The sequence below is a fragment of the Podospora pseudopauciseta genome, chromosome 6 (assembly GCF_035222475.1).
Source record: "Podospora pseudopauciseta strain CBS 411.78 chromosome 6, whole genome shotgun sequence".
Lineage (NCBI taxonomy): Eukaryota > Fungi > Ascomycota > Sordariomycetes > Sordariales > Podosporaceae > Podospora > Podospora pseudopauciseta.
The window spans coordinates 3,956,981-3,976,495 of record NC_085895.1 but is presented as its reverse complement, the minus strand read 5'-3'; the positions used below and the strand labels follow the sequence as shown (position 1 = coordinate 3,976,495).

Genomic DNA, 19,515 nt, shown 5'->3' with positions numbered 1-19,515 from the left:
AAATATATATAAATTAGGTATAAGATTAGGGTTATAATAGTAAATATATATATATAAAGTTAGGATAATTATAAATACAATTATATTAAAATGGTAAGAAAACACACAAACCAACCACAACACCACAAATATACCCTCAACAAGGTGTATGAATGAACACACCTGTGTGACAGTAGCTCGCTCGCAGGCCGCACTCCACGTAGGACAAAGAAAAGACTCTATGTGTCACAGTTAAACCAATAGCGGGCTACGCCACAGGTGGGACGCGGGGCGCCCAGCCAATCATTAAGGAAGTCAGGGGACGGCCAATCAGGCATGGACAAAAAGTGCTATGGTGCCAAGGCTCACGAGCAGTCTGCAGGATGCAAAGTGCTAGGGGTGATCAGAGGTATAGCACGACGAGCACATTGCAGGATGCAATGTGCTAGGAGTGATCGAGGCCGTAGCAGGGCGAGCACCTCAGGGTTCCAAGGTCTATATATACGGAGGAACTGGCTGGTGTGGATAGACAGTTCCGCAGTATGCAATACAAGTCACAATCGTTGGTATCAGACTGTTGTGATTGAGACAAGCCATTGTTGTACACTGTTTAGCTGTACCGAACCAGAATTGTTCAGAAGTGCCTTCAACCAGTATCCCTTTCAGAGGTTCTGGATAGAGGTTCGTCACATTTCTGAGACAGAGGCAAATGAATACCACCGTAAAGGCAGTTAGATCCGTGTTTGATAGCACGCTAGCCCGTTTTTCCGAGGCCACCTTCACGAGAGTGAGGGGATAAGACCCATCTTCGGACAATATTGTCTCTCTCGGTGGGTCTTCTCTTCCTATTTCGGGTATTTTCATGGGGGTAACTTTCCATGTCATCCATGCAACTCACCAGAATGAGAATGGTCAACTACAAAGAAGCGTTGGAACTGGGAATGATCATCTTGGTGAAATCCCAAGAGAGTATGGCCTTGGTGAAACACTGCTACACTGGTTTTGGTCGTGCTGGGGGGTGAAGCCCACTGTCCATCGCGTACAAGAACAAACATCGAGTCCATCCCGAAGGGTGCTGTGACTCTATGCTTTCTCGGTTTAAACTCATGTCGCTCGCTCACCAACACGTTCCAACGCAAATCACACCATGTGTGACTTTATTCAGCGAAGGCACTTTTGTGGCCACTTCCGCTTTATCGCTTCGAAATGGTGCCGCGATTACTCAGCCACCCAACATCCGATCAATCCCAATATCTTATACTTTGAGAGGTACCCGAGCCATCCATTCCAACCTAACCTGTTGCAAGCCACCACATTCTCTAACCAACTCCCAACGAAAGAGTGGATGCCTTGTGCAGGGACTGCAAGCTGAAGGAGGCGCCGCCCTGCGATCGGGAAAGCATGATCAAACGAAAACAAAACGGCAACCTTTCCTCTCTTTAATCGGCGTTTGAGTGGGCATCTGGGGCTGGTGTGAGGCGCTTGCGACTTGAATATGGTATTTTGACATCAAGGCAACAAGAGCGTCGGGCTTGGTAGGGGAAAAGGGGGATCGGAACGGAAAATATCCGTCTATCATGCTGGGCACGGGAGAGGGCTGCCAGGCCGAATTATCCTGTTCGGGTATGTTTTAAAGGGATAGAATGCTTTTGGTGAACCTATGAGGACTTGGGATGTTCAAAGGCAGAGACAAATACAAAGATCATGTAATTCAGTAGCTCTTCTCGGAGACTATCGCCAAAACTGACATACTCAAAGTTTCTGCCTCGGTTGTTGTCGTCCGGATCGGTGTGTAACCTGGGGTGCAGCTGCTACATCGCAGTGGTGTTTAAGTCAATATTTTGTCACGGGTCTTTGCACAGTCAGTCCCGGTGTGACGATCCGGCACGGATTCGGCATATTTTACAGTTTCTGGGATCCGGTTGCTCGAACCGTCCTGATAGGTGGCAGTCGAGCAGCGGAAGACCTGTTCGTCTTTGGGCACGGCCCGCGGTCGTCAGTCTTCAACCCGAGTCGGTCCCGCATGTACCAAAAAAACGGGACAATCTGCTACATCGAATCCTCGGATCGTGACCTTGGTTGGAGAAGCTGCCGCCGTCCCGAGGGCTGGTTTGTTCCTCCCGAAAATACTACCTAACTACTTTGACTGGCCGCGCCTGAAGTCAGTTGACCATTTGAATAAGATAGCCAGTAGTACTGGAGCATCAGGTATGTTCCCAACATTATAAACGCTGTACTGGGCGCTAATAATTCAATGCCGCCGCAAATAGTGTCGGATGTTGACCGCTTTCATGAAAGACTTTATATTCCGTTTTGATCCGTACGTTATGGATCGACAATAATATTGGACAAAAAGAGATCACCTGGATGGCTAACCCGGCACACAATCTTTTGGCCGAGAGAGGCAGCTAGCCAAGGTGGTGTTGGGCCTTCCAGAATCAAACTTCCCCCTGACAGTTGCTTCCAGGCGTTCTACAGCAGCCTCGACCCAGTCATCTTGCAGATGCTTTTTTGGCTGGGACGGACGCGGAAAGAGTCAACTTTGATCCGAGGTTTGGGCATCTAACCCCCTAAGGATAAGTTGGCGAGTGATATATTAAGGGCATCACGGTGTCGGGTGTAATCCGGACTTTGTCGTGTTTGTGACACACGAGACTACTACACTGTACCTTTCAGGGTTATTTACATAGCATGGGTTGAGAAAACCGCCGACAGAAATATGTCAGACTCCTCCTCCACTTTTCACCACCACCAGGCATCATGGCTTCCCTCCTTCTCTGAGCTCACTGAGAGCATAGCGCACTCCGCTGGTGACGGGGCCCCTCCTACACGCCACACCACCCTTCCACTCCTCGGCGGCCGGATCCCGTTCCGGTCACCACACTCCCCCGAAGCTCACGAATCTCCTCGTTACGCGAGTTCATATTACTCTTCCACTTTCACCGCCGGGCCCTGGTCACCCTTGAAATTGGACCCACTCGGCGCCAATCGCGACCCATCCCAGCATGCCGACTCACCGCGGAAACCATCGTCTGCCTCCATAGCACCCACTGCCGATTACAGCACCATTCATGTCAACACCAGCAGTGACCACGAGAGCACCGAGGGAATGGTGGAGATTCCTGCCAAGCTGAACTACCCCGAAGCACTTGAAGCAGTATGTTCTGTGTACCTAGGGTAAACAGCCCATGCATCTAGACTCACTAACCATCACAGATCGCCAACTCAGCTTTTGCCCTCTACGACTTTGCAAGACGCTGTACAGCCGACTGCCGCCCTGGCAATGATGACTCAACTCTGCTCGTCAAGCTCCCATCTAAGAGAGTGGTTAACATCATGGTAAACAACAGCGACGTAATCAAGAAAAGGATGGACGACATCAAGTTGGCGAGAAAGTGGGTGGAGGAGAGCACATCTGGCTCACACTCCAAGAGCCGTTTGTCCCATCACAACTCAGAGGAGACAGTACAGAAACCTGGGAGGGGGAGGCGGAGGATAAGAGAAATTGGGATTGATGCTCATGGGAAGGTTAGCGAGGTAGAGAGATATAACTTGATGATGGCTGACAATAAGAACAGAAAACGATACCAGCACGAAATGCGGCGGGTAAATGCTATAACTGTGACTGTACTGAAAGTACTGAGTGGAGGAAGGGACCAGAAGGGCCGAGGACGTTGTGTAATAGGTGTGGATTGCAGTACTCCAAGAGGAATATGCCGATCAAGCAGCGGTCATGACATTGGCATGAGGCCGAGGTGGTCACAAAGGTTCATGGTGCGAGGCTGTACGAGGGTGGGAGACTCGGAGCATCTTTAGTCATTTGGTCAGGGGTTCGATTCAGGGGCTCAGGGGCTGTGTCTTTGCAGAGGCGATCTGCACTTTCCTTTGATCACTCACACATCCTGATGATCAGGTTCACAATTCTTTTCTTCATCGTCAACAACAACCAAATTTCATTGCGGTGGTAATGTCTAAGACTCCTCCCTTGGTGCAGCGTCGTTCAAGAGTTTTGGTGCCTCTTTTAATTTGGGATGATGTCACTGAATTCCTCAACTCGGGCGATTATTTCTCAGGCACGCAGCTTTCTCACCATCGATGTCTTCACCGACAGGAAAATTTTCAACGACAAATTCCCAAGCAGTTGGAATGATAGACATGTACTGGTTTATTTTGGATGATCTGAGTCAACCTCACAATCGGGAGGCTCAGGAGGTTGACCTTTCCATTGTTGTGGTGTTTTATCCCAAGAATCTGGCTCGGAATCGATCAATTCCGAGTTGCGGTGAAATACCACTAATCTTCCTGGTCAGCTCATTGTAGGAATCAGGAAGGTGGCCTCGGAGGAATGTTACCGCCCCGTTGGCGAATGCTTGCAGGCTAAGATCTTCAGATATGTGACCCGAAAGACGGCGGAAAATCCTGAATATTGACTGGACAAGAAACAGTTAAATATCACGCTCACCCTTTTTATGTCCGCATAACCCTCTTCTGAAGCAGGCAGGCAGAAAATCAGATCTCATCCCTCAAACTCTACACTCCCTGACTCAGCACACTCATTCACCCAGACCATCATTAGTCTAACCACCCAAAAATTCGCCAAAATGAAGGCCAGTACCCCCTCTCTCCCAATCCCTAATCATCAATAACACTCCCCAAGCTCACCACCCTCACCCTCGTCTCAACCCTCACCACTCTCTCTATCGCCACTCCCGTCCTCCACTGGCCCCGCCAAGTCAACGACACAATCCTCCCCATCACCAATGGAACTGCCCTTACTGCTCCCACCACCGAAGCCGCAGTCGATGCCGAACCCGTTGACGCCACCACCGACCTCACCATGGCCACCAACATAAACATAATGTCCAGCCTCATGGCCATCAAGCTCCTAGACGCTGTCCTCGGCGTGGCGCTCGGTGAAGTTTTGGTTCTCAACCTGGGCGCCTACGTCCAGCGGTTCAACACTATGATGAACGCTGGGATGGGGATGGTGGGGCGGGCTGGGGTTGTTGAGGAGGAGCGGAAGGGGGTTGTTGAACATATGGAGCCGGAGGCTGTGATGGGGGAGATTGTTGATGAGGTTGAGGCTGCTGTTGAGGATGTTGAAGTTGAGGCTGCCGAACCTGTGGTTGGGAACGAGGAAGGTGTTGAGGTTGGGGCTGAGGCCATGATGATGGGGGCTTAGGGTGGTAAAGGGGGATGAAAAAGACGGATGTTTGTTACTGGCTGAGAGATTGAACATAATGGGCGAAACGGGTGGTGTGACAGGACTTGTTCTGGGTTGTGATTTACCTAGATAATTTCATGGGTGGAAGATTCTTGGCTGCTACGTCTTCTGGCGATGGGCATTTTCTCAGTTCCATTGGTAGTCTTATTTTGTAGACGGGCAACTCTTGCTAGGGATTTCATTGATATAGATTTCTGAGAATCTACGAATATCATAAAGTCTGTTTTTCTGTGTTTACATCCTGGCTGGCTGAGAGGTATTTGATAGATATCAAAGATGATTGAGGTAATGGACTATTCTATGATCCGAAACATTCTATACAAGGGTGAAACATGAAAGGTGTCCATTCCACAAGCCCGGAGTATGTCAGGAGCCAGGTAGGAATGTTTACGTAAATATACCACTCGGTGTGATTGCCTTTGGCCTTGCTCTCCATACCTTTTATTCCATTGTTTGGCAACTTTGGTCCCCATTTTGATCATCCCGTATTTAACGTTGTTGCCCTTTCCTTTTGCAGTCCGTCAGAACTGTACATCGCCAGCCAACATGAAGGTTTGCCTACCGTCCTTTTCTACTACCTATGAGTTTGCAAGTAAGGGTGTTCTTTTGGCTGATATCACCAGTTCATAAACATGGTCGCCTTCTCTTGGCTCACATTGACTCTGGCCGCTCCCACGGCTCCCATTGATCCCAAAATTGAAGCACGTCAACAGGTGCCTCCGAACTAGGATATCATCGACGGTGGCGTACCTTGCTTTGTATCTTGGATTCGAAACGATTGGCCCAATGCTAGTTGGAAACGCAGGATCATTTGAATGCCGGTGTTGATCAAGGATGCTGTGTTGTTGAGGAAGAGTGAATTAGGGATAACGGTGGCCACGCAAAAGCTATGTGGTGTACTGGGAGCTAGGCACCATGCCTACTTACATGGGTTCCTGATTGGAGAGGACTTCGTGTTCGGGTTCATCCTGTTTACCACCTACCAATCTTCCCCACCCTGCTGCCTAAAATATAGAGTCCTCGGACTTCAGGGTGGTCTTTAAGTCAATTACTTGTCCTGCTTTCCTTTGACACTGAAGAGTAATTCTCCCCATCATCTCCAATATGGTCGACACCATGGCCTCATCTTCTCCGTTGACAATGGAGTCCATCAAATCCTCGCTCAGCGAGCAAGACCTCTCCAAAGCCCAAGAAGTCGCCACCCTTTTACTCGACATTTACAAAACCCTTGTCCACATGCAATACATTCCCGCCTCTGATCTCCGCCCCGGTCCCCACGACCTGACGGCCATGCTCCCGCTATACCAGGACCTCCAGCTTGACCCTCGCATCATTTACCTCTATACCCTCCTCCCCTATATCGACAACCACGACCGAGCCGCCTTCTACAAGGGAGGCATACTGATTGACTACCGCAACAAGCATCACGTCGAGGAGGCACGTGACCCCTTCTTCCACACGGATGATAGGCGCGCGATGATGCGCCCATGGATGACCCCCCTGTCCTTGTGTTGCGGCCTCCAGGTCGTGCTCATATACGACGCAAAGCGGCACGTTGTTGGGGTCTTTGAACAATGTTTCCTGGAAAGCCGGGATCCCGCTTTGGTTGATAAAGCAGCGAACAGCTTGCCATGGGCGGAGGATTTACGCCGGGCTTGCGAGGAAGACAGTCACCCCAGGCTGGGGTGTGGAGAAAAAGGAGGGAATGTCTACGACAACATGCCCGCACGCGACGCGGCAGACGTTTTGCGGGACATCAAAAAACAATATGAGTTGCTGGAAGACGCTCCGTGGCGGCATGAGTGCGGTGAGGGTGGGGGTCCATGGCCGGAGGGGGTTGAGGCGCTGTTTCACAAGCATGGCTGGCCAGGGTCCGACTTTGACGTGGAAGGCTTTCACGTTGATCGTATCCGAATGAACGCAGTGGAAGGTACGAAGCGTTATGCGTCAGAAGCCTTGAAGAAGATGAAACGGGAGAAGAACGGGTTGCAGCGTTTGAACCAAGAGATGCTGGAGTGTGAGCAGGCCCTTGCTTTAGCGGACACGCTTGACAAGGAATGGATGGCGAGGTTTGAGGTCTGGAAGTTGGAGAGCACGATTGAGCTTAAGAAGAAGCTCTTGGAAGGGGCTGAGAAACTGGTAGCCAGGTTATATCCTCAAGGGAGCAACCCTGGTGATATGCCAGAAGATGTGATTGTGTGGGAGCTAAGGCATCTAATGAATGCATTTAGACAGGCTGGAGGATTATTGGAGACAATACAGACGGAGAGAATTATTAAAGATGACGAAGGGCATCTGGAGCGATTACGGCAAGCGGTGCAGGCCTGTCTAAGGGATGCGGACAGACTGTGTCCCGAGAGAGAGGAGCTGCCCAGGGATGACAACGACATCAAAGTCGTTGCTTACGCATTCAGCCGAGAGTGGCAGGTTGGGAATCTTACAGCGAGAAAGGTCAAGCTCCAGGGCTTCCTCGCAACCATCCCTTCAACTTGTAAGGAAGGGCGGGAGGTGGTTCAAAAAGAAATTGATAATTGTCAACGAGACATCGACAACCGCAACAAGTTCTGGGATGAAGCTGATGCTAGACAGGCGGAGGCGAGGAAGAGAAATGAAGCGACAGCGGCGGCTGTTTGATAGCGAGCACATAAGGTCTTGTACACGTAGTCTTTTGTGCATTACTTGTTCATGTTTTCCAAAAAAGCAACATAAAGTGGGGTTTCTTCTCTCCTGCATTGGGAGGATCGACGGATCTACCTGTTAGTTGGGATGGAGGTGGCTGTGGAACGCCCACCCAAGGTTTGAGGTCTTGCCTGGCCTGGTACATGTATGCCCCATCACCTTGCAGAGATTAGACCTCCGTTCTTACAGATCAATGGTTTGATGAAAGCGCTCATCTGTGACATATATTTCAAAATGTCAATTGATTTGGTCTGGATAGGTAGCCCATGGTATCTTTTCTTTTTCATCAAGTCTGAGAAACTTCCAGGTTATCTTTAACACCATCTGGTGTCCCCGATGAACCGTTATCTTAAGATGCGTTGCAAACCCCAGATGACCGCTAGTATGTTTGCTTAATTAATTAGCAGACCATTTGGAAGGCCTAGATCTCTATTGGCTGCTCATTCTTGATTGTCTGCGGCAGTTGTCGGACGAGGGCCGACGTGAGGGCCGGTGACCATGAGGCGCCTTGGAGCAATCAGACCGCAGACTCCAAACAATCAAATCGTAGTGAAGGGTAAAATACAAGAACTCAGTACGGCACAGTAAGGGTTGCGTCAAGAACACAAAATGCAAATGACCCCCGCGATGTAGGTGAATCAGTGGAATGTTTTAGTTTTCTTCTCTGTTGGATTCAAACACCCAACCTTGGTCCTAGACGTTCACTATGGCTCCCCAGAACCCGGATCAAAGTTCCGAGCACATCGATACCAGTTTTGTCCCTGAGCTTTGTCGATCAGGGTGTTGTTTGTTGCCCATATGCTTGAAATATAGTCTTGGTGAGTGACGCTGACAAGTGCACAGACAGAGCATACGAAGAGACTCAGAAGTATCGAAAGACGCCTGAACTATGCAGAACGGACTCTGTATTCACCAAAGACTTTGCTGCTTGCAGGACATGCATTTTGCACCAGGGCAAGGAAGGTGATGACTGGACTAATGCCAACAAGTTTTATCTGCAGCCAGCATTTAGGGAATACGTTGAGTACTGCGACAGTATTCCCATTCAGAGTGCGCCAAGGACGTCCTCAACCTCGACAAGATCCGTCATAACAACCACCACAAGCATTAAAAGCTCGGCGACTACCCAGATCACCACCACAGTCTTGGTAACAGAACCACCTGTAGCGACGAGTTCATTCACTTCGACATCAACTACGGAGATCGCCGTGACCTCCAAGCTTGCAGTAGAAACAAGCACACTTGTTATACGAGTCAGCTCCGTGGTGAGAAGTAGGATCACAATCCCACTTCACACGGGCCAAAAAGATACTAATGCCTTCACCAGGCCCAGTCTCCTCGCCCGCCTCAGCTGGACCGACCACACCCCCCACACCAACTCCACTACCTGGTCCACCCTCTCTCTCTCTAACAACAACAGTTACCATCATCGTCATCCCAATTTTCTCGGCCATTCTTCTGGTGGCAGGGCTTATATATCTCTATTTTCACTTGCGCAAGCGGCGGAAGCAAAAGAAGGCAACCCTATCCGTCTTCAAAGAGGGAGACACGCTATCCAAGACTTCGACTTGGGAGAAGGGAGAGATGAGTGCCCGGATATCGACGTTGCCACGGCAAGAGATGGAAGACTGGAGAGGTGTGAAAGATTTGGGGCCGCATGAATTGCCAGTGGGGGCATTTGCACAGGAGATTATGGATGTAAAAGATGGCGATGGGTTTGATGAGGGATCCTCAGAAGAGGGCAAAACGGTGGCTGATTCGCCCACTCTTTCAGGGAGTGAGATGGTGGGCAGTGAGACCACAGCTGATTCTCCTATTCTCGAGTCGAGTGAAGTTGCGGGCACGAGTTCTTCACCGGTGAGTCGTGGAAGTATTGGGTCAGACAGATGATGGGTTAAAGAGAAAGCAGTGAATTTTTCGTATTTACCTAGGTATCCAATCTAACTCAAGTTTTCTAATCTACTAAATGTCCATATCAACATCTTTGCCGCTTCCGCTGTCTACCACCTCCAAGACGTTTTGCACAAACGAAATAACATCATCCATCCCATCCGGCGCCTTGAACCAGTGTCCTCCAGTCCCATACTCCTTCCACTCCAATCTCTCTGCCCCAAAATTCAGCAGCACCTCCCTCAAGTTCCTCCCACTCTCAATCCTAACAAGCGGATCGTCGATACAATGCTCCAACAAAATCGGCGTCTTCCTCAGCACTTCATTCCCCTGTGGCGTCCCAGGCAGTCCCAGCACAGCTCTCATCTGCTCCAGCGTCTTCTTCGACCCAGAAAATGGGCATCGGCAGCAAAATCCCAAGAAGGCACCGATCGGCTTCTCGAGGTTGAACAATGTGTGAATCAACGTCGCACCCCCCATACTGATCCCCGCTACCAAAATCCTGTCGTATCGACCTCCAAGCATCTCGGCTTCTTCGTTGATCATTGCCCTGATGCCACTGACCGATTCTCTCAGCCCCTCAGCTTGGAGCTCTTCATTGTCGGAAAAGTCGTTGGTGTTCCAGACGTCAAACCACTGGTTCCATTCAAGTCTTTCGCCCTTTGCGGCGGCTGCTGCGACGGGGCGGAGGGGTGCTTGAGGGAAGACCAGGCGGAAGGTGGGGAAGGCAGTTCGGAGCGTCAGGGCGGTGGAGGACTCCCATGCCGAGAGGGCGGTGAGAAAGGAAGGGACTTTGTCACCGCGCCCGTGGAGGAAGATCAGGGTGTGGGTGTGTGGGTGTTGGTAAGTGTGGGTTTGGAGCGGGGGAAAGTTGATTGCGAGGCTTGATGAGGGCATTGTCTTGTTTGGAGAACGATTTCTGTATGAAGAGAAGAAGAGAGAGCTCAAATGTTGTCTCTTTATGTGTGACTAGGAATGGTTGGTTGCCTCTTATGCTTGCCTACGCGCCAAATGCACACACACGATTGGTCGGAAATGGCAAGCCCCTCTTTGGTGAGCGGCGAAGCTATTCGCAAGACCTCATTCAAACACTGTGCTTGGTGCATGATGCATTCCTGTACCAATCGAGAGTTTTCCCTGTCCAATTATCATTTAAGCAGAGACGTAGATACACGCTTGTCGTTCAGACGATGTCCCCCCGCCAGTGTCATCTCTATCCCCTTAACCTTCCTGAACGCGATTCCCATTTCCCTCCATTTTCTTCGCCGCAAACTAATATCCAACCTGCCAAAGATACCACCAATATTGTTCGTGGACGCCGAAAGTGAAACACGTCTCTCTGATTCGAGTGAGGTTGGACAAGACTACCTCCCGTCGCGGTAGTGAGTGTCGGAGGCGATGATGGCGCCGCTGATGTCCAGGCCCGTCGTCGATAGAGAAGCGGTGGTAAGGATGCCAGGCTAAAAGTTTTGGTCAGCACTTTCTTGTTGCAGACATGGGTAGCCGGGGGAGCACAGGAACACACCTTCATTTTTCCTGTCGATCATGGCGAACGCTGTGTGATGGTTGATCGAAGCGTCAGAACAGAGTATAAGTTCATCCCGAAACTGACGCGAAAACTTCTCAGCTCTTGCAATTTCCGTCGCGTCAGATGGGTCCGCGGTCAGACCCTCTCGGCGAAGTAGAAACAAGCTCCAGTGTTCGGGTTGTGATTGTGATGATCATCTTCAGCTGACTGAGACATCACAGCACAAACTTGTAGTTCTGCAAAAGAAAGTTACTCCGGACTGACCCTGGCAATCACCGTAGTCCGTAGTCCGTGGTCACGACGCTGGAAGACTGAAGATCTTACGGCAACACTGTGTCTACCTACCTTGCTGGCTTGATTCTCAAAGATGAGGGATAAAAGCAGCTTGTTCTCCCCTCCTCGCAGCAGCCCAACCAGACACACCACTCACCAGTTTTCTCCCCATCGTTTGAGTTCATCTCCAGCAACATCTCCCTTTGGCACGTAGCACATCAAAACCACCTGTTACACCCAAAGACACTGACACGAAAACCGTCAACATGAAGGTAATACCCCCTTCAACCACTCTCAAGGAACCAGCTACCTAACCATTATCAGTTCGCTTTTGCATCCACCATCGCCCTCGTTGGCACAGCCATTGCTGCTCCTGCCTCCCCCAGAGCGGCAACACCCAGCCATTTGAAATCCGAACGCCAGGTGACCACCCAGGTCGTCGATCCATGCATTGCTCTGTGCCTCATTGACCCCGTGGGCTGTGTGTCCAGTGGGGAGTGCGAGGATCTCAACATCGATCCCAACTCCTCCGTCGTGACCACATCCGTGGGGGGTGTCAGCATCAAGCGCCAGGAGCAGGACGACGACTGTGAATTAACCGACTTTTTGTGTCTTTTGTTCGGCAAAAAGGCTAGAAGGTCAGCCCCGGTCCGACGCCAGCTTGAGTGTAATGCCATCAAGGACACAATCCTGCGCGGCGCCTGTATCGCTTCATTGACCTTGGCAGAGGCTTGAGCTTGGCACTGCGATCCCCAACGAGGTTTTTACGCGGTTGGGTATAGGAGGACTTCACAGAGATGGTGCGTCTAATATCCCGTCACTGGTATGCGAAGATCGGGCAGTGGAGGTTGGTTGAGTGAAGGTGATAATTCAAAACGGTGGTCGTTGGGTCTTGGATGGACTTAATTACAGGGTTAGGGAGGAAAATGAAGGATAAGACTCAGAGTTGTACTTGTATTTATTTATCTTTCCCTTGACATCGGACTTTGACGTCTCTTTTCTTTTGTTGGAACATATCGAAGCAGATATCTCAACCATCTTGAGCTCATCCCTTTGTAAACATGTCCCAAGACTTAGTGCACCCCAGGTACTTCTGTTTACAAGCTCGAGTGGGGTATGTGGCTGATGAAAGGTGAGTGATCATCGACGAAGATTATCGTCGATAGACCCAACAACAGAGACTCGGCATGGTAATGCGGTGTTGTGAGATAATACTATCCAGACCATAAAGGTGTAACCAGCCACCTTACTCAGAAATCTTCCAATCAGCTAATGAGTGGTTGTATTATATTGCAAAGCGACCCCCTAAACCCCTAAATGTCGCCACTCCACCAGACCATCAAGTGCTGCCGGATATGTGGTGGAGATTTGCTTCCAATATACATCTCAAATCACCAAATACGGCGCGGTTAGTTTAGTGGTTAGAATCCTCGCTTCCCATCTTATGTGGACAAGCGAGGGACCCGGGTTCGAATCCCGGATCGCGCAATTGCGCCGTTGGTTTTTTTTCAACCTACCTTCTAGAGTAGGTATATTACCTACTCTCTTTACAGATTGTTTGCTCCTTTTTGGTGTGTTTGTTTGTGCTTCATCATGCCGGTGTATTATATATACTATCTCCAGTTCAAACCACTCTGCAGCACTGAAGGCTCCTGTAAATTGGCAATAAAGATCGCCAGAAGGTTGGACGGCAACCGAATTCCGCTTGCTGATCCGACAAGTGTTTCCTTGTGAGACAGCTCGAGAAAGTCGCCGCCTATCCTATGGCGTCACCCTAACACTATACCTCTCCGGCGAGAACCTCAACAACCCCTGCCTCTCAAGCGCAGAAGGATTCACAAACAGCCTGACATCAATCCTGTCAGTGTAGAGGTTGAACACTCGAAAGATAATGTACATAGCGCCTTTCTGGTCGCAGATTGCCTGCATCTAATTTCGGAAACAAAATGTCAGTTGTTTGTGTGACATCTTTGTCTCTCACGAACCTCCGAATGATAATGTTGACACCGAGGAAAAAGAAACGTACCTTGTTATACTGGTCAGAGCTCATGTAAAATGGCTCGTCACAGCCCTGAGATGTGCACTTCACTTCAATGTAGTACTTCTTCGGCTGCATCGGGTTCCCGGCTTGCTCGCTGGTGTTGGACGATCGAGGAAGGTACCCCTTTTCGGTCAGGAGAGTCGTGAAAGCGCCAGTGTAATCGAAATATTCAAGGTCGGATGTCTCATTAAACCCTGACCAAGCGACTAGGTTGGCATAGGTTGGATGGACAGTGACATGGCCTCGGAGCTTGCTCGTCCAGTTGACCTCTGCGCAGAGACCTGGCAGTTTGGGCTCCAGTGTCTTGAGAAGTTCAAGAATCTAGCCGCATAAGAGAGTAAATGTCAGCGCAGTTCGATATATAGTTGGATATCAGCTAGTCAACTTACAAAGAGCTCACCGGCGGCACCCTGTTGCCAAGTCGAGAACATCCAGAGAGGGTTTGCAGTATCTTTGGTGGGGGGGAGTTGGCCTCTCAAAGGTGATATGTCGAGGTTGCCGAAGTCTGGGAATCGCAACTGCTGGCCAGCTGATACCATGTGGCTCAAGAGTTCCCGATACTGCTGCTTGCTTGAGCTTGGAGTAGAGTTTAGTTCCCGGGGTCCTGACCTCCAGTTTGGGGATGGGTGAAAGTATCCTGTCTGAGGAGTCGCAAAATTCCCGCTCGGAGACCAGCGCGCATTTCCGGGGTTGGCAGGGACTCTGAGAGGTGTTTCGGGTTCCGTTCCAAGTGGCGTGTAGATTATGCCACGACCCGCAGGTGTTGATGGTGAGGATGACAATACCGCGACCGATCTGGGGGGGTTGCGTGGTTCAATGCTCAAACCATCAAGTTCACGCTCAACTTCATCCAAGATCTGATCCGCATCAGCGCACTCGTCCTCATCGGCAAATCCGTTTTCGTGTGCAGCAGAATCGTCCTGAGCAATCTCGTCATGATCAGAGTATTCGACATCATCAAAGACGTCGTCTCCCTCAAACACGTGGGCAGCCTCTTCCGGACCAATATTAGACAGCCCCTCGACTCCATCAAAGACGTCATCTCCCTCGTATACATCGCCTTTCTCATCATCTCCAAGGCTTTCCTGAACATCGTCTTCGAGGACACCAGCATTCTCCTCAGCCTCTGGGACACTCTCATCCTCGTCTTCATCAAGGTCTTCTACTAAAGCAGGAACATCAACATCATGAACTCCTTCACGCTCCAGAATTCGCGGCAACGACGCAAACTTGGCATTCAAAACTGCCGTAACCACCCTGACCGCTCTCCCATCCACCGGCTTCGTCTTTCCCGTCCCGGGATCCGTCATAATCCACTCCATCAACATGTAAGGCAATTTGTGCTGGATGCACACATCCTGATCAATCTCGTCATGCGGGATATAGATCGTCAAGCAGGATGGTGGAGAGGTCTCCCCTTCCTCGCCTTCTTCGGCGATGTACATATCGCTCTTTTCCAGCGGCACAACATAGCTTTCCCCGTCCATTTCCAGGACAAGCTGTGCGGAAATGTCGTCTGTCTCCCAGGTCTGCGCCCCACGCAGCTGCGCATAGAGCTTACACCCATTGCCCTCTTGATACCGTGGACTGCGAAAGAACTTGGCCACCCTACAACATGGAGTCAGTATGCTGAATGTTCGGTCAAAGGTTGATATAGAAGCTAAATCTCACCTCAAAATCTCATGTGCCTTCTTTCTGATATCGAACAAAGGGTTGCCGATGGGAACCTTTGGCCCAGCCCCAAGACAAGGCACCTCTCGTACCATCTTCGAAAGGTACCGCCCCGTAAGATCAGCCCACTCGATAAAAGCCTGCAGTTCATGCACCTCCTCCATGCCAAAGTCCAGCACCCTCACCTGGTGCCGGAATTCTGCCATCGGCCCCTGGCGGTCAATAATCATGAACTCGGTGGCGGCGCCGACAAGCTTCTCTCCTACATCCGGACAAGTAACTGGCAAGCAGTTTTGCCTCACAAGCTTCTTCGGCTTCATGGTCTCCAACAATTCTTCTGGTGCCATCGGGAGAAGGCTGCTGAAGGCAAGGAGTTGCGTCTTTGCTTCTTGATAATCGACGCGACTGTTGGTGTCTAGTCGCAGGAGCAACTCGTATATCATGTTGATTTTGAGCAAGTCAACCCCAAGCAGGTCCACGAAGAACTCTTTCAAGTCAGGGTACTGCTCACGCAGATTGGCCTTACCGCGGAGTCCCGCCTCGGTCGACCAGACACAGTCAGCTGGGCTGTACCACGTGGGCTCGCCGTCATTGCATGGCTGGTAGAATACCAGCGCTTTGTCCGCAACCCACTTCCTGACCTCCTCTATATCGTCTTCTTTCGATGAAATACACTTTCGGAGCCTCTTGTAGTGGCTTCGAATGAGTGGCATATCCATACAGTTGTTAACCTTCAAGTGTTGCAACTCAAGGACAAAAGCCATATGATCGCAGGATGGAACTTTGACAGTTTCGCGAAAAAAAGTCAAAACTGTGGACAAAGACTTGCTGGCATCATCCGAAAAGGCCTGGCTATACAATGCGTCAAGTGGTAGCCTATGCCTCATGTCGGCTGGCGCATCAAGCAGACAGCTCCGCGTCGCTACCACCCATTGCGGAGAGGTGCCAAATTCTCCGGGAGTAGAAGGAATATACATGAGAGGAGAATCTGCGAAAACGCGCCTAAAGGCTTGTCAGCAGGTTCGTTGTTGCGGGCTGGTCAACGATGATAATCTTACCTCACATCTTCAAGCGCCTTGGAAATATCATTGCTGGCCAGACACTTGGCTTGAATCGCCGAATATAGCCGCAGGATCCGAGTAGGCTTCATCAATAGAGATGCTGCTTTCGACGCTATACTCATCAGTATGATCAAGTAGAAAAGCAGATCATCATCCATAATGATATTGAATTTGGCCAAGAAGCTCCAGCTGCCTATCGTGTTGGGCAGGCTAATCTCGAGTTGCAAGAATCTGGAGCCATGGGATGGCTCCAAATATCGCTGAGACAATTCCCTCAACTTTGGGGTGGGCAAAATAGTGTTTTTGAGAGACTCTCGACTACTCCTTTCACAGAGAACCTCCAAGCTACCCAGGTGCCGACAAAGGTTTTCGTTGGATGCTAGACTTTCCCCATCGTATTCCCAAAGATAGTGAAGTAACCCGATGAATTTAGTTGGTTGGTGCTCTGCAACATGTAAAATCTCCTCTGACAAGGCTGGTTTCCCAGTTGGGACGTCTTTTGTTGCTAATCTCAGCCGTGTTCGAATACCAATGTGTTGTTCCAACCAATTCCTCCAGCCTTTGGCCGCATCTTCACCAGCGCGAGTGGCGTCTTCGGGTGTTTGCGGGAATTCTTGTAGGTAATGTGGGTGAAGAAAGTTGACCTCGAGCCCAAGGGCTGCAGGGCCGTAGGGATCTGACTCGTCTTCGAAGTAAACGTCGTTTTCCGTCGGCTTAAGAATCAAGTAACTGGAAGATATCACCCAGATCACATCATAAACGCCCAAAGATGCATCCGGAGGGTGTTTCAAATATAGAAACCGGAGCATGTCCACAGAGGTCTCAAGAGAGGAGGACCTGTGCTTAGCTTGGAACCCAATGACCAAAGATCGAATGAGGTCGGATGACGCAGAGATAACACCAAGAGCCTTAAACAGTGCATTCCTTTCAGGTTGAACTGCGGCATCGGCTTTGATGAACTTGAGACCCAGCTCCGCCGGTATTGAGAAACCCTCTGTTGTCGTGGGGAAGTAAACACTTCCTCTTTTGGTAACGCTTGTCCAACTTCCATCAGAGAGTGGCAGAAGATCCAGAGCCTTGATTTCCTCCTTGTACTTGAGATCTCTCAGCCCCCTTTTCAGAAGTTTGGCAGCCAGCGAATGCTACTTAGCGTCCGTCTGAGGGCTCTTCATCCTTGAAGAGCGACTCCTAAGGTCAGCCTCGACTCTTGAAATGAGGTCGACCCAAGACAGATATTTCATCCGGTAGTCCCTGAGAATAGACAGGTCAGAATCCTGATACTCAAGTGAAACGTATGCCGCCTTCTCTTTAGGCAAGTCCTCGAAGACGGGGCGATCAAGGTGGTCCAACCACGATATCTTAGAGGGCCACTGTTTAAGAGCAGTCAGGGGCCGAGGGGTCATCGACGCAAAAGGTATGATCACATCCACCTTCGTGATCTCTCCCTGCAATATTCGAGAGAATTCAGACCAAAATGAATCCCAATGGTTACCCGATAGACGAGGTAGGTATCGCATCCACTGGAACTGAAGCTGAGGATGCTTGCACATCTGCTCGGCTGCGGTAACGAAGGCCTGAGCTAGATACTGACGTAAACCTTTGTTACGTTGTGAGCTCGTGACAATGTCTTCCCGATTTGCCATTGTGACAAAATCAGTATGGATCAGAAACTGTAGGTGGAAATCGGGGTCAGATCTTATCGACTTGGGAGCCTGCTCAGCTGTGGGGGACTGACATTGAACCCAATCTTGCGGATCGGTAGAAAAGCAAAAATATCCTGAGGCTCGATGATGGGTACGGACTGGTCAGTCAAAGGGAACGCAAGGACGACTTTTGTCCGAGAGTAAGCTTTCGAGGACTCCTCTGCTGGTGAATATTTGCGGTTCTCGTTCCTGGCAAGGCCCGTTGCCCATAGCTTTGTGACATGGTAGTGATGACTGAACGTCTTGGGCTCAGAATTGTGAGTTGTCTTTGTGGTTGTGAGGACGGCTCGATTCGATATATCGACTGGCGCAGACAGAGACATTGCAGAATGACTCTCCTTGGTTCCCTCGACATCGAAGAGATGTACTTCTATGCGTCTCAACTTCTTTAGGAACAGCAGCATGGCTGGCTGGAGGTCTTTGAACTCGTTCACGATGCTTTGACGTTGGGCTGCCTGTAGCTTCTGATCAAGGTTGTTGTGCAGGGTGAAGGTCATTCTGGTGATGCCGGTAGGAGGCCTCGTCGAGTCCTCGGATTGATGCCACTCCGGTGAAATCATGCCCATACCGGAGTCACCTGGTCTGTGGATAAAACAAAAGGAAAAGGGTCCCGACTGAACATGAACTTTCCAAGCAACCTTGAAGACGGACTTGAATCCGATTCCCTTCTCACCAATGTATCCTTGAGCGCCATGCTTCGAGCTCTTACCGACACTACAGATGGCCCGTAGGTTTTCTTCGGTGAAGCCATCTTCGTTACAGTCGATGACGATTCTATCGTGATAAATAAGGAAAGCGACATACGGTTCTTGCCCGCTGGATTTCGCATGGTTGAAGTGATTGTCGTCAGCGTTCTGAAGCAGTTCAAAGATGAAACGAACATCCTTGGAGTACAGTTCTCTGGCCAGGCTGTAACGTTGATAAGGTTAGCCCCCGCCTTCCAGTAATGTGCCATGGGAAGATACTTGCGTAATAACACTCTGACCAATAAGTTGGTCTTTTGCCAGCAAAGCTCTCTCAACCTTCAAGCGGGTGCCCGCGTTCATTGTAGCGAGTGTTTTCTCATCGAGATGGCCATGGTCGTCGGCAACGCTCTGAACCAAATGGATAGCTTGCTGCTGGGTGAGGGTCATGCTGAATCGTTACATTATCCAAACGAGGGAATAGAAATGGATGACAAGATAAAATTTATTGACTTGAATGATGACTAAGGTAATTTGCATCCAGTGCAAATCTATTGATGGTGTGCGGTTGATGGGTGAGTTGCTGTGTTGAGGAAAGTGGGGTAAGTCGTGAGATATACGAGAGGACTGACTGGTATTTGGCCTCGGTGGCTCAGGGAAAGAATCATCAAGGTAGGAATGGCAACCCCGCAAGGATTGGTGATCTGGTCTCGTTTAGTGCATCCCACGCACTATATCACACTACATGCACACTTTGAAGCTGCCGTGATTGTCGTTTGGCGC

General features: G+C 50.1%; 9 protein-coding genes and 1 non-coding gene across 10 annotated transcripts; 6 read left to right on the top strand and 4 right to left on the bottom strand.

Moving 5' to 3' along the window:
- Window positions 1-1,024: 1,024 nt before the first annotated feature.
- QC763_609980 (uncharacterized protein) lies at window positions 1,025-1,727 on the top strand. Its single transcript, XM_062914820.1, has 2 exons — window positions 1,025-1,248; window positions 1,320-1,727. Exons 1-2 carry the CDS (start codon window positions 1,127-1,129, stop codon window positions 1,420-1,422), a joined length of 225 nt encoding a protein of 74 aa, XP_062763587.1. The 5' UTR covers window positions 1,025-1,126; the 3' UTR covers window positions 1,423-1,727.
- Window positions 1,728-2,212: 485 nt separating this feature from the next.
- Window positions 2,213-3,716, top strand: QC763_609970 (uncharacterized protein; the record flags this gene model as incomplete). Its single annotated transcript, XM_062914819.1, has 3 exons — window positions 2,213-3,136; window positions 3,196-3,507; window positions 3,558-3,716. Exons 1-3 carry the CDS (start codon window positions 2,699-2,701, stop codon window positions 3,714-3,716), a joined length of 909 nt encoding a protein of 302 aa, XP_062763586.1. The 5' UTR covers window positions 2,213-2,698.
- A 418-nt stretch (window positions 3,717-4,134) lies between these two features.
- QC763_609965 (uncharacterized protein) lies at window positions 4,135-5,420 on the top strand (the record flags this gene model as incomplete). The annotated part of the gene is given in 3 exon segments (XM_062914818.1): window positions 4,135-4,284; window positions 4,637-5,190; window positions 5,210-5,420. The coding sequence occupies 2 exon segments, from the start codon at window positions 4,135-4,137 to the stop codon at window positions 5,159-5,161; spliced, it is 675 nt and encodes a 224-aa protein (XP_062763585.1). The 3' UTR covers window positions 5,162-5,190; window positions 5,210-5,420.
- Window positions 5,421-6,307: 887 nt separating this feature from the next.
- QC763_609960 (uncharacterized protein) lies at window positions 6,308-7,837 on the top strand (the record flags this gene model as incomplete). Its single annotated transcript, XM_062914817.1, has 1 exon — window positions 6,308-7,837. One exon carries the CDS (start codon window positions 6,308-6,310, stop codon window positions 7,835-7,837), a length of 1,530 nt encoding a protein of 509 aa, XP_062763584.1.
- Window positions 7,838-8,552: 715 nt separating this feature from the next.
- Window positions 8,553-9,794, top strand: QC763_0100390 (uncharacterized protein; the record flags this gene model as incomplete). Its single annotated transcript, XM_062906397.1, has 4 exons — window positions 8,553-8,667; window positions 8,726-9,154; window positions 9,210-9,739; window positions 9,792-9,794. Exons 1-4 carry the CDS (start codon window positions 8,589-8,591, stop codon window positions 9,792-9,794), a joined length of 1,041 nt encoding a protein of 346 aa, XP_062763583.1. The 5' UTR covers window positions 8,553-8,588.
- A 50-nt stretch (window positions 9,795-9,844) lies between these two features.
- On the bottom strand, window positions 9,845-10,669 carry QC763_609950 (uncharacterized protein; the record flags this gene model as incomplete). The annotated part of the gene is made up of 1 exon (XM_062914816.1): window positions 9,845-10,669. One exon carries the CDS (start codon window positions 10,667-10,669, stop codon window positions 9,845-9,847), a length of 825 nt encoding a protein of 274 aa, XP_062763582.1.
- A 602-nt stretch (window positions 10,670-11,271) lies between these two features.
- QC763_609940 (uncharacterized protein) lies at window positions 11,272-12,658 on the top strand. Its single transcript, XM_062914815.1, has 2 exons — window positions 11,272-11,845; window positions 11,898-12,658. The coding sequence occupies exons 1-2, from the start codon at window positions 11,840-11,842 to the stop codon at window positions 12,306-12,308; spliced, it is 417 nt and encodes a 138-aa protein (XP_062763581.1). The 5' UTR covers window positions 11,272-11,839; the 3' UTR covers window positions 12,309-12,658.
- A 318-nt stretch (window positions 12,659-12,976) lies between these two features.
- Window positions 12,977-13,061, bottom strand: QC763_0100360. Its single transcript has one exon. It is a non-coding gene; the product is annotated as a tRNA-Gly (tRNA).
- A 273-nt stretch (window positions 13,062-13,334) lies between these two features.
- Window positions 13,335-17,155, bottom strand: QC763_0100350 (uncharacterized protein; the record flags this gene model as incomplete). Its single annotated transcript, XM_062906396.1, has 5 exons — window positions 13,335-13,496; window positions 13,600-13,935; window positions 14,004-15,222; window positions 15,286-16,287; window positions 16,344-17,155. The coding sequence occupies 5 exons, from the start codon at window positions 17,153-17,155 to the stop codon at window positions 13,335-13,337; spliced, it is 3,531 nt and encodes a 1,176-aa protein (XP_062763580.1).
- Window positions 17,156-18,042: 887 nt separating this feature from the next.
- On the bottom strand, window positions 18,043-19,182 carry QC763_0100340 (uncharacterized protein; the record flags this gene model as incomplete). The annotated part of the gene is made up of 2 exons (XM_062906395.1): window positions 18,043-18,947; window positions 19,035-19,182. The coding sequence occupies 2 exons, from the start codon at window positions 19,180-19,182 to the stop codon at window positions 18,043-18,045; spliced, it is 1,053 nt and encodes a 350-aa protein (XP_062763579.1).
- Between the last annotated feature and the right edge of the window lie 333 nt (window positions 19,183-19,515).

Excerpts from the sequence above, each read along its gene's own strand:
- QC763_609980 (XM_062914820.1), top strand. The coding sequence starts at position 1,127 with ATGTGTGACTTTATTCAGCGAAGGCACTTTTGTGGCCACTTCCGCTTT. Across the intron at positions 1,249-1,319 it reads AATATCTTATACTTTGAGAG|AGTGGATGCCTTGTGCAGGG; the intron begins GTACCCGAGCCA and ends TCCCAACGAAAG.